This window comes from Physeter macrocephalus, chromosome 6 (genome assembly GCF_002837175.3).
Source record: "Physeter macrocephalus isolate SW-GA chromosome 6, ASM283717v5, whole genome shotgun sequence".
NCBI classification, from domain to species: domain Eukaryota; kingdom Metazoa; phylum Chordata; class Mammalia; order Artiodactyla; family Physeteridae; genus Physeter; species Physeter macrocephalus.
Window position 1 is genome coordinate 37,616,297 of NC_041219.1, and position 12,517 is coordinate 37,628,813.

A 12,517-nucleotide genomic window follows, 5' to 3' on the forward strand; every position below is an offset into this window, starting at 1 on the left:
AAGTAGTGTTTATAAGCTTTTGTATATTTCCTCTGATTTTATGGTTATTGTTCCATTACCTTTTATTTCATATATTTATACCTTCAAACTTTCCTCCACTCCCTATTTTGGTTTAGGTTAGCTAGTGGTTTGTCATTTTCTTGACTTTTTCAATACTTAGCTTTTGGGGGGCACAGTTTCATTTCACTATTTCCTCTTGGTGCAAGGATTGATTAGCAGTGTGTTTTTACAGTTTTAGGTGGAAGACATTTTTTTAATGTCATTATTTGCCAGTTACATAGAATTGTGATCACAGAAGGCCCCTTATATCATTTACATTTTTGGAATGTATTGAAATTTTCTTTGTGGACTATAATATGTCAATTTGGTGAATTTTCCATGTGACTTAGAAGAAAGTTTAATCTCTATTATCAGGATTCAGTGTTTACATTTATTAGATCTACTATGTTTATAATTTTGTTTAGGTCTTCTGTATCCATACAAAGTTTTTGTCCAGTTAGGTCTATTCTGTTCTGAAAGGGTATTAAAATTTCCAATTATTAGAGTTTCTCCTTATTTATCTTTGCATTCCTTTTCAGTTTGCTTTATAATACTCGTTGCTGTTTTATTGGGCACATGGATATTAATGATAGTTTCCTCTTTGCAAATTGCAGTATTTAGCATTATAAAGTGTCTTTTTGTTTCCTTTTAGGGGGAACAAGGTTGAATTCTTGCTTGTCTAATAATAAAGTCATGACCCTGTTTACTTTTTTTTAAAATTGAGATATAAGTGGTATATAACATTGTATTAGTTTTAGGTGTAGAACATAATGATTTGATATATGTATGTATTGCAAAATGATTACCAGAATAAGTTAACATCCCTCACCTCACACACTTAAAATTTTTTTTCTTGTGATGAGAACTTTTGAGATCTATTCTCTTAGCAACTTTCAAATATACAAGACAGTATAGTTAACTATAGTCACCATGCTGTACAGTACATCTCCAGGAATTATTTATCTTACTAGAAGTTCACCCATTTCACCCACTGCCACCCCTATCCTCTGGCAACCACCAATCTGTACCTATGTGTTCTATTTTGTTTTTTTTAGATTCCACATATAAGTGAGAACACAGTATTTGTCTTTCTCTGTCTGACTTATTTTGCTTAGCATAATGACCTTGAGGTCCATGCACGTTGTTACAAATGGGAAGATTTCTTTCTTTATATTGCTGATTTTATATAAGTATCACATTTTCTTTATCCATTCACCTGTTGATAGACACTTAGGTTGTTTCCATGTCTTGGCTATTGTAAATAATGCTGCAAAATATGGAGGTGCTGATATGTTTTTGAGATAGTGATTTCATTTCCTTCAGATAAACACTCAGAAGTGAACTTGGTGGACTATATGATAGTTCTATTTTTAATTTTTTGAGGAACCTCCTTTCCACAGTGGCTGCACCGATTTATATTTACATAAACAGTGTTCAAGTGTTCCCTTTCTTCCACATCCTCGCCAACACTTGCTGTTTCTTGTCTTTTTCATAATAGTCATTCTATCGAGTGTGAGGTGATATCTCGTTGTGGCTTTGATCCCCCTCACCCTTTTTTAAATTTAGGTTTTATTTAGAATGGTTATAGATATACCAGGTACACTTAAATTTTTAAAAACACCATCCTTTTATTTTTACCACTTTAATCTTATATTTTACGTAAGTCTCTTCTATCCAGCATAGAGTTGGATACTGACTTTTTATCCAATCTGAAAATTCTTCTCTTTTTATAGGTCAGTTAAGCCCTATTGCATGTATTGATACAATTGATATGCTTTGCTTCAGTTTTGTCATAATCATATAAAGTCTTTCCTATGAAGTCTGTTTTATTTATTTCTCTCTTTCTATCTCATTAATTTGGGTACTTAGGAATATTTTTATTTTGTTCTAATACCTTTACTCAATACCATTCAGCCCCCCCTTTTTTATATTGTCTTCCCACTATGAACAATATTGTAATTTGCAAGTCATCTCCTCTTTCTCTTCTCTCCTTTACCCCCAGCATCTAACTTAAAGTATTACCCTTTTAGTCCCAGTTTTTAAAAAGACAGATTTTCTCTTCATATATAGTCTCTTCTTTCTCCCCATTTTTCATATTTGTGTTATATCCGTATTATCAAAGCCTATATAAATTAAATACAATTCTTTCAACCTTATTCTCACTGTTTCTCCCCAATTCTACTGTAAAATGCTCACCACCAAAACTTAAGTTGAATTTCTCCAATTATTTTCTGAATCGTATTCTCTAGTAAATTCTTTAAAAAGGGTATGGGAACAATATTGCCTGAGTCCTCGTATGTTCATAATGGTTTATGTCTCCAAAACATTATCATATATCTGATAAGAATATGTAAATAACTCATAAAGTCTGAGTTAAAATGGGCAATGGATGTGAACACACATTTCTCCAAAGTAGATATACAAACAATCAGTGAACACATGAAAAGATGCTCAACATCACTCATCATTAGAGAAATGCAAATCAAAACTACAATGAGTTGTCACCTCTCACTGACTAGGATGGCCACTGTAAAAAAAAAGAAAGAAAGAAAGACAGAAAGAAAGAAAGAAAAAGAAAATAAGCATTGGTGAGGATGTGGAGAAATTGGAACACTTATGCCCTACTGGTGGGAATAAGATAGTGCAGTCACTATGGAAACCAGTACAAAGGCTCTTAAAAGTTAAAAATAGAATTACTATACAGTCAGTAATCACACTTCTGGGTATAAATCCAAAAGAATTGAAAGCAGTATCTCAAAGATATATTTACATACCTATGTTCATTGCAGCATTATTCACAATATCCAGGAGGAAGCAACCCAGCTATCAAGGGACGAATGGGTAAAGGAAATGTGGTTATGTGCATGGAATGGAATATTATTCAGCCTTTAAAAAGAAGGGAATCCTGTTACTTGCCACAGCATGGATAAACTTGGAGAACATTATACTAAGTGAAATCTGCCAGTTGTGAAAAGACAAATATTGTATGATTCCACTTATATGAAGTATCTGAAGTAGTTAAACTCATAGAAACAGAAGTTAAAATGGTGGTTGTCAGGGAGAAATGGGGAGGTTGCTCAGTGGATATAGAGTTTCAGTTTTGCAAAAAATGCTACAGATCTGTCACATAACAATGCAGAGTTAACACTTCTGAACTGTACCCGTAAAAACAGTTAAGATGGTACATTCTGTGTTATGTGTTTTTTTTGAACCACAATTAAAAAAAGAAAAAAAGAAAAAGAGGGCAGCCCTACCGTGCGCTCTTCAGGTTTAGAAGCCAGCCTTGCCAGCTCTTTCATCCAATCACAGGGTCTCTAGACCCTCCGCCTTCCTTTTCCCACGATAGGAATGGCCTCCTCACTCCGCTAGGAGCCGCCCTCGCCGCAGGCCACCCTCGCTCCGCCCTCGCCCCGCCCCTCCGGCTTTCCTCTAATCATAGCCCTGGCCCCGCCTCCTTCCCCAGCCTTTTTCCGGCATCCGGGCCTGAAGGGGCTGCACTGAAGACCGGCGAGGAGCATGGAGGCCCACGGCGAATCCCAGTCCGACGCGAGCTGTTCGTCGTTTTCCCGGGACGGCTCCGGGGTCTCGGTGTCCAGGGAGCTGCTGAGGGCGGGCAGCGGAGGCCGCGGAGGTGACGGGCGGGTGGCGGCGGCGTGGGGCGCGCACGTGCGTCAGGGGTCGCGCTGCCGGAGCAGCCGGGGGCCGGTCGGCGGCTCCCTGCCCAGGCCCGGCCCCACCGACGGACCCCCGGGGGTGGCCGCAGGACTCGGTGTGGGACCGGGCGGCTGGGGGCGCGCACCCGGCCTCGGGCCTGGGCGTGGTAAGGGGGAGCGGACGAGTATTAACCACCCTTCCTCCGCAGATGCCCCCACAGAGCCACCCTTAGTGCCTCTCTCTCTAGAGGAAGACGGGTACAGGAAATCCGCACAGGATTTCAGACACCATAATAGAGAATTAAGAAGCAAGGATTCGAATCCCAGACCCACGAGTTATTCGCTATGGAACTTTAGGAGAGTTGTTTACATTCCCAACGCCTCAGTTTTTATATTGGGAAAATGGAAGTAGTAGTAATATCTATATAATTTGTTTTTCTTTTCTTTTTTGTTTTTTGGAGAAGAATAATACATCTAAGGGCTTGGGCATATTCTCCTTAAATATTATTTTGAAGAAAAGATTCTGTGAGAATCCAGAGCATCCAAAGAAGTTATAATGATAATAGCCGAAGCTTTCTTAGTGCCTGCTTTGCCCCAGGAATTAATTCACTAATTTAATCCTCACAACCACCCTGTGTAGAAGGCTCTGTTATCGCCATTTATAGATGAGGAAACTGAGACCTGGTGTATCACACAGATGAGTAACTTGCTGGAGATCGTGTGGCTGGGAAGTGCAGCGTGGCTCCAGAGCCCGTGCTCTTTTGCACTAATTCAATTGCTAGGTCTAAGGAATGTTGAGCTGCTGCTCTGAGGGTGAACGGGATTTTTACACCAGAGTGAAGAGATTTTCCAGGTGTTGGAAACACGGTGCGCAAAGCCTTGGGTTTTGAAAGACAAGTCCTGTTCTCTGAGCTCTGATGGGCTGGAGAGTTGGGTTGATTTGAGGAGTTGTGAATGTAAGGCTGAATAGATGGAGTTGGGAGTTGGGGAGGTTTAAAGAGCTGTTTTGTCTAGGTTGGACATCTTTACTGAGGGGGAACTAACCTGGCAGGCATGTTTTATAAATGAAGAAATTAATGCTCAAAAAGCTTAGGTAATTTGTCCAATATAATGCAGCTGGTAAACCATTTCTGGCTTCACTTAACCCTTATGGTGCTTTGTACTGCTTCTCGTGTTCTGTCATTGCCGACCCACATTTGTCACTGATGGGTTTCTGACCCAGAAAGGTGCAGTTCAGTGTTCATTTATTACCTGGCATTGGTGACGCAGAGATGTAGGAGACAGATTTAAGAAAGGAGAGATCCTGTGTGCAGAACTAAAATGTTGTAATGGAACTTGGAGTGCTTCTTTTTTTAAAAAATGTATTGGGAAGTGAGGAACGAATGGTCAAAACCTGAGGGCTTGAGGGTGGTCTTGGAAAGTTTGCTGATGGGCTCCTATTTCTTTACGCTATAGTAAATGAAGTGTGTGTGTTTGCAGGTATATGGGACAGGTTGCTCATCAACTCCAAGCCTAATTCCAGAAAGAATTCCACTCTTCAAACAGTTCGGATAGAGAGGAGTCCCCGTAAGTACTCTTCCCTCTCTCTCTCTCAAGAACGCTCTGTGATGTGAAATTCTGCCTAATTAAGCGCTTATTTGATGGGACAGTATCTGCCTTTGTTGTCAGATATCAAACCACAGAGAGTGAAGCCGAGCAAGTCTTACTTGGGAATTACGTTGTGAATTCAGTGCACAGGGATAATCCATTATTCCCCTGCTTTAAGAGTGTAACCTTTCCCAGAAAAAATCCTTATGGGATGGATTTTTGGAAATCAAAACCAATTATTGTTAATCTCCATGGGAAATTTTTCTAGAGGTTACTGAGTCCCGAATTCAATATTCATGTGTGGGAAAACACTACCAGATCCCATTAAATTGGACATAATTACTTAAATAGTAAATGTTACTCATAACAGGGCCAGTTCTCTTCATTAATTACTCTGTCCTATTGCTGTATTGCACACTCATAGACCACTCAGACTTTGTTCAGGTAGCATTCATGTAATACTCAGGGTCTGTGTAATTCACTCTGAATGTTTTAAAAAAAAAGAATAAAGACAAGAAGTAGTAAAAACAATGTAAATGATGCATGAAGTTATCATGTTTATAAACTAAGAAATCATGAGTATTCCGAGAGGGGAACTTAACTATAGTATGCACTAAATCTACAACAGCTAAAATGACTGCATGGTGGCTCCCCATTCAAATCCAAGCTTTTGTGTGGACATAGGTTTTTATTTTGGGGGGGTACCTATCTCTGAGTGGAATTTCTGGGTCATATGAAAAGTATTCTTTAATAAAGAAAAAAATTGCAAAACTCTTTTCCAAGTAGGGTATGCCATCTGGAATCCTTCCAGCCGTCCTGTTTCACAATTAAAGGCCATTTCTTGACCTTCACCTCGACTTTCTTCTCTTCTTCCATACTCTGGACATTTCAGTCAGCTGTTCTGTGGTTGTATTAGTGACTTAAGGAGTTCTGAGAGCCCACGTTGTGCATAGTTATGTGCCGGGCCTCTTTTGAGAGCTAAAGAAATTAGAAATCCCTTGTTTATTGGCTCCCCTGTGCTTACCATAGTGCCTGTCAGTTATCATCCCTGTTTTACAGGTGAGTAAACTGAGGTTTTGATTGGTTAAATTAAACGTATTAGTTAGACTTCTGTGGTTGTAAATGACTGAAACCCAGTTCACATTGCCTTCAGCCAAACGACGTTGGCTCATTTTGTTGGGGAAAATTACCCCAGTGATTTCAGGTACATCTGCATCCAGGTGCGTGGCATCATCCGGGATCTTCTGCTCTGTATCTCTTAGTTCCACTTTCCTAGGTGTTGACTTCATCTAGAACAAGCTCGTCCCCGACAGGTGGCAGGTGGGCCAGTTTATCAGCAGCTCCAGGCTTACATTCAGCAGCTCACTTAGTCATTTACTCAGAAAGAAGGGATATTTCTCTCAACGGTTCCAACCAGAGTCCCAGGGTGATCTCTGATTGGCCTGACAGATCACAGTGTCGTTAAACCAAATCATAGTGGCCAAGGTTGTGGAACACGTCGGCATGAGTAGGGTAGGGACAAGAGTGACTAAGAGTGACAGAGCTTAAAAAGAAAGTCATCGTTATATTATCAGAAGAAAGGGGAACAGATGTTGGGCAGGTAAAAACAGCCATTGCTTCATTAACATGCCCAAGGTAACTCAGATAGTAAGAGGTGGTACTGGGGTTCTATTATTAACATCGTCCGTCTGACCCCAGAGCCTCGGAGCCTCGTGCATTTAACTATTAAGTCCTACTGCCTCCTTATTCAGTTATTGTTTGTTGAATGCCAGCCTTCTAGGAATTTCCAGTCCTGGGCATATATGAGAAACACAAAACATTGAGAAATGATTGCTGAATTGTGTAGTCCTACCTTTTTAAGAATTCAGGAGAGGATGGGAGTTTGTAAAATGGAAGGAATTTGAAAGATTTTATTATAATTATTGTTATTATTCCTGTCAAATTTAGAAGTGTTTTTGCAGGAAATTCTGGATTTAAAAATTTGAAGTTTGGCCAAATACTAACATAAATATTGATAAACTGTATTTTCTCTCCTTAGTATTGGACCAAGTACAGAGCTTTCTCCCACAGATGGCTCAAGCAAACGAAAAGCTAAGGAAAGAAATGGCAGCTGCACCACCTGGTCATTTCAATATTGAAAATATTGATGAGACTCTTGGAAAAGTTATACAAATGGTAACTATGCTTTGTTTTCATTTCATAATGTAAAATTACCAGTATGCCTCGTCACCTGAAAAAGAGAACTTTTTAATTTTAATTCTGCGTGTTTTTTTCCTTCTTGCAAAGTCAGTTCATGTTTCCAGGACTGCATAGATACATGGTCATTTGATGATTAAGGATCTCATAGGTCAGTAAGCTTCCCTGGGTGAAGTTTAGGAATTTAGTAATTCAGCATCATAGGAAGGCTTTTTCAAGTCAAATAGTACATTTATTATCTTGAAGCATTTATTTACTAAGTGTTCTAACTGGATTTTTTTCTTATTTTCCGATCTAAGGCCCAAAAGAGGTAATCACAGTCTGATTCATTGAGAATGCAAAAGTAAATGATGTGTATAACGGAATAACTGATCACATAAGCCGCATGTGAAAACTGTCTCTCAATTTAGGCTCATATCTTATTTCTACACTGGAATTCCCTGTATAACACTCATGTCTGGACAGCACTGACACAATTGTTAAGAATCATATCTGATTCATCAGCAGATCTGGCAGCTCTACCTCCAGAACACATCCCAAATCCAGCCATTTCCACACGGCATCCACCACCCTTTCTCTAGGTGATTACGGTCTCCCCTCTGGATTATCCCAGTAATTTCCCAGCCATTCTTCCTGCTTCCACCCTTTCTTCCCGGAGTCTGTTCTTCACCCAGTGTGTGTGGCCCGCAGTTTGGGAACCAGGGGGCTTCCCATCACGTTTCTAATTAATTCAGAGTCCTTCGTGGGCCTGTGTGATCCTGCCTCCAGCTCTCTGTTGACCTTGTCTCCCACCAAGGACCCTCAGTGACTGCACTGCAGTCTCCATCTCCTTGCTCTGGGCCTTTTCCCTCCTTGCAGAATGCCCCTCCCCAGATTCCTGCATCTTGACTCCTTCCATCTCTCATCACTTGTCACCTTGAGAGGCCTTCTCGGTGGCTCTATTATTAGCTTTTATTTTTTTTAATTTTCACTGCCCTACACTATGCTTTCTGTGTAATTGTTTATTGTCTTTCTTTCCCAACTAGAACAGAAGTCAGCAAACATTTTCTATAGGGGGCCAGACAGTAAATACATTAGGCTTTGTGGGCCCTACTGTGTCCGTTGTGACTACTCATTTCTGCCATTTCGGTGTCTAAGCAGCTGCAGATGATGTGTAGTGAATAGGCAAGTTTTATAAGCTTTATTTATGGACACCGAAATTTGAATTTCATTTAATTTTCATGTTTCATGAAATACTACTCTTTTGATTAGTTTTTTCTACCACTGAAAAGTGTAAAAACCGTTCTTAGCTCAGAGCTGCACGAAAACAGGCAGTGGGCTGGGTCTGCCTTGCAGGCCATGATTTGCCAACTCCTCCTCAAAAACATAAGTTCCACAAAGGCCAGGATTTTGTTGTTGTTGAGCCACTAGTGTGGTACCTGGATCATGTTGATACTTGTTAATATTTTTTGAGTGAATTGTGTTGAATATAATCAGGATATATAGAATTCGCTTGTGGGGGACTTTTTAGACTTGCAGTATATGTAAATCATTATGGCGGACTCTGGCAACTGAAAGAATAATAGTGCCATATTGTATTAAGAGCTTTTGTTGTCCGGGGGAATTCCCTGGTGGTCCAGGGGTTGGGGCTCCATGCATTCAATGCTGAGGGCCTGGGTTTGAGCCCTGGTCGGGGAACTAAGATCTTGCAAGCCATGTGGCACAGCCCAAAAAAAGAACGTTTTCTGTCCTGCGTGCTTCTTGGGCTAAAGGTTGGTCCCTTCCCAAAGTTGTTATTGTAACTTTTTAGGGAACTGCCCTGAAATAAATTTCCCACATGGTGGTGTTTTGCAGGATGTGGCCTTGTTTGAGATGAATCAGTCTGATTCCAAAGAAGAGGACAGTTCAGAAGAGAATTCACAAGCCAGTTCAGAGGACAGTTCAGATTCTGAGGATGAAGATGATAGCACCTCTTCTGAAGGTGAAGTCACCATCGATACCATTAAGCTTCCTCATTCAGAAGATGGAAAAGGCAAAATAGAGGTTCTGGACCGTCCTGCCAGTGAAAAAAAAGAAACAGGGAAATAAACAATCTGAGAAACAGGTGATAGATGCCTGCTAATTCTGTGAAAAAGAATGTGGCTTGCCGGTTATTTTGCATTTCAGATACCTCTGGTGCTTTTTTGCAATATTGAATGTATTTTGCTTCTTGGAGAAACAGAAGCTGGCTTTTAAAGAGTTGGAAGAGATAGCATTTGGGGGTCTTCTAAGAGCAGACTGTTTTTGATCTCATGCTAAAGAGATTTAGTTTAGAAAGCTTAACTTTATGTGTGGTGATGAGTGCATTTGTTGGCATCCTCTTTCATCAGCATAGACTTCAGAAATCTCAAACTTATTTTAAAGTAAAAATACAAGTTACCCGTTCGTTTTGGTTTTAAATTGGCCTCTTGGATAAAACAACCTAGGTTGGGGCTTTTTTTAGGTTATTATAAAGTCACATTTATTTGTTACCATCAAACTGGGTTCAGTGAGGGAGAAATTTTTTTTTTTTAACATCTCTTTATTGGAGTATAGTTGCTTCACAATGTTGTGTTAGTTTCTGCTCTATAACAAAGTGAATCAGCTATATGTATACATATATACCCATATCCCCTCCCTCTTGCGTCTCCCTTCCACCCTCCCTATCCCACCCCGAGAGAGAAATTTTTTACGAAGAAAAGAATTACTTATATTTAGATGCCCTCAGACATATCTACTTTAATTAAAAAAAAAAAATCCTTTCCAGCTTGAGCTGGAAAACTGGTGCTCTGTGGTTTAATCACTGACAGTGACTCTGTAGCCTCTCAATGCATGTAGAATTTGCTGGTTGGAAAAATTTGTGGTTTTTTTGGTTTTGTTTTTTCTTTTTCTCATAAAGCAATTTTTTTGTTTGTTTCAGCTATTAAAATTATTCCTTCCAGTTGCTCACAGTTTTGAAACCTATTAATTGTAGAGAATAGGGACACCCCAGGAAAATAGGGCACAGTACATAAAAAGGTAGTAACAGGTTTTCCCTTTCAGAAGGTAAAATGATCCTGCATTGGAGTTGCCTTTCTGCCACATTCTTGATCTTATTTAACTTGTTTGGGATCTCATCTGCCATGGGACTGGCTTTGCTCAGGATATAGACCTGAGAATTTAAAGGACTGTCTCCAAGTACATTGAGCTGATGGGATTTTGTTGCCTAATATTTTAGGGTTTTGTTTTAACTATTTTTTCCTACTCCTCTCATTAGCCTACGACATCTTGTAAATACTCTGAAGATAATTCTCCAAGTTCCTTCTGGTATTTTTCATTGAGAATTGGAAATTGACTGTGCACTCAGAGTATGCAGAAGTGAACAGATCTGGAAACGAGACCTCTCATCTGCAAAGGGTATTATGCTGTACTTTGTAGCACCAAACACAGCTGTGATGAATTACTGGTGTGAATATTTAAGGATTGTCTTCTACCAGATAATATTTATGCCACATTGTGGGAAGAGTTGCATTTGTCTGGTTCACTCCTTAGCTTGGTGCATGGTACACAGTAGGCACCGAATGATGTAGATAAATGAATTTACAGGTATATTGAGGATGTACAGGGCATTTGAAGCATTGTAACCATGCGGATATGAAAGTGTAACTTCACCGGAAATACAAAGCCAAATAGAAATAGTCTGATGGTCAGTGAAAGAGACTAGTCAGTCTAGAAATACATTTGTATAGAATACATATAGAATACATTCTACACAAATACATTTGTGTAGAATTATATTTCTCTCCTGCCATGACCTCATATAATACAACTAGGTATTCTATACAGTTAAAGAAGTCAACAGGGGCTTCCCTGGTGGCGCAGTGGTTGCGCGTCCGCCTGCCGATGCAGGGGAGCCGGGTTCGCGCCCCGGTGTGGGAGGATCCCATGTGCCGCGGAGCGGCTGGGCCCGTGAGCCATGGCCACTGGGCCTGCGCGTCCGGAGCCTAGAAGTCAACAAAATTCAGTTCCTCTGGATATTCTTATGACATAGGAGGAAAAGGAAAAACAAAAATTTAATATGTGATAGGGATGTCGTTTTAAGTAAGTGTAAAATGGTTGAATTATTTAATATACAGAGTCAGGGATGGCTGTTTTTAAACAAAGTTGGATACTAAGATAAATTATGTATGTCTTAAAGGTTTAAATATAAAGAAATAAAATTATAAGTTTCATACTAAAATATAGGTGAATATTTAATAACATAGTTGGGCAAAAGTTTTTATTTTTTTAAAGCAGAACATCAAAGCTGGAAATTACAAAGGAAAAGAGCATAGAGTCAAGTTTGAGAATCACTGGTCTAGGTCTTAGGTCCTCTTGACTTCGCTTTACCCACTGGATCCCGGGAATACTTCCACCACACTCTCATGGCAACATATTACTTCACTTGACCTACCAAGATCTCTCATTCTGTCACACCCCAACCATCCCATCTGTTTCCGTCTTTTGTCCCAAAGCTACTTTAGAGTAGTCTATACCATCTGCTTAAACTCCTAACTTTTCAGCCCTCTGCAATTTGGCTTTTGAAACTGTTTCCCTAAAGTCTTCCATTACTGAGTATTCATTCGGCTGCCATCTGAACTAGACTGTGTGAATGGAACTCAATTTCTTCCTCTTCAGATCATCCCCTGTTTTCATCCTCCCAGTGAATAATACCACTAAACTAAAGCCTGGAGTTTTGGGGGCTCTGAAATATGAACTGGAATGGAATTTCCACAAGGCTGGTGACTTTATCTGGAACATGGCTATACTGTGCGGCATGCAGGATCTTAGTTCCCCAACCAGGGATCGAACCCAGGCCCCCTGCATTGGGAATGCAGTCTTAACCACTGGAGCGCCAGGGAAGTAAGTCCCCTATAGCCCTTTTCTGGTTGTTGTTGAATTTTATTTTATTTGTTTTTTGTACGGCAGGTTCTTACTAGTTATCCATTTTATACATATTAGTGTATATATGTCAGTCCCAATCTCCCAGTTCATCCCACCCCCCCACCCCCATAGCCCTTTTAAAA

At 40.0% G+C, this 12,517-nt stretch overlaps 1 protein-coding gene across 2 annotated transcripts; it reads left to right on the forward strand.

Moving 5' to 3' along the window:
- Positions 1 to 3,503: 3,503 nt before the first annotated feature.
- Positions 3,504 to 11,444, forward strand: NOPCHAP1 (NOP protein chaperone 1). Of its 2 annotated transcripts, none has more exons than XM_007114308.4 (5): positions 3,504 to 3,670; positions 5,172 to 5,258; positions 7,318 to 7,454; positions 9,309 to 9,558; positions 10,729 to 11,444. In XM_007114308.4, the coding sequence occupies exons 1-4, from the start codon at positions 3,556 to 3,558 to the stop codon at positions 9,540 to 9,542; spliced, it is 573 nt and encodes a 190-aa protein (XP_007114370.1). In that variant the 5' UTR covers positions 3,504 to 3,555; the 3' UTR covers positions 9,543 to 9,558; positions 10,729 to 11,444. The 2 variants fall into 2 exon arrangements, with proteins under 2 accessions (XP_007114370.1, XP_007114371.1); XM_007114309.4 differs by having other exon boundaries at positions 9,309 to 9,435.
- Positions 11,445 to 12,517: the final 1,073 nt, after the last annotated feature.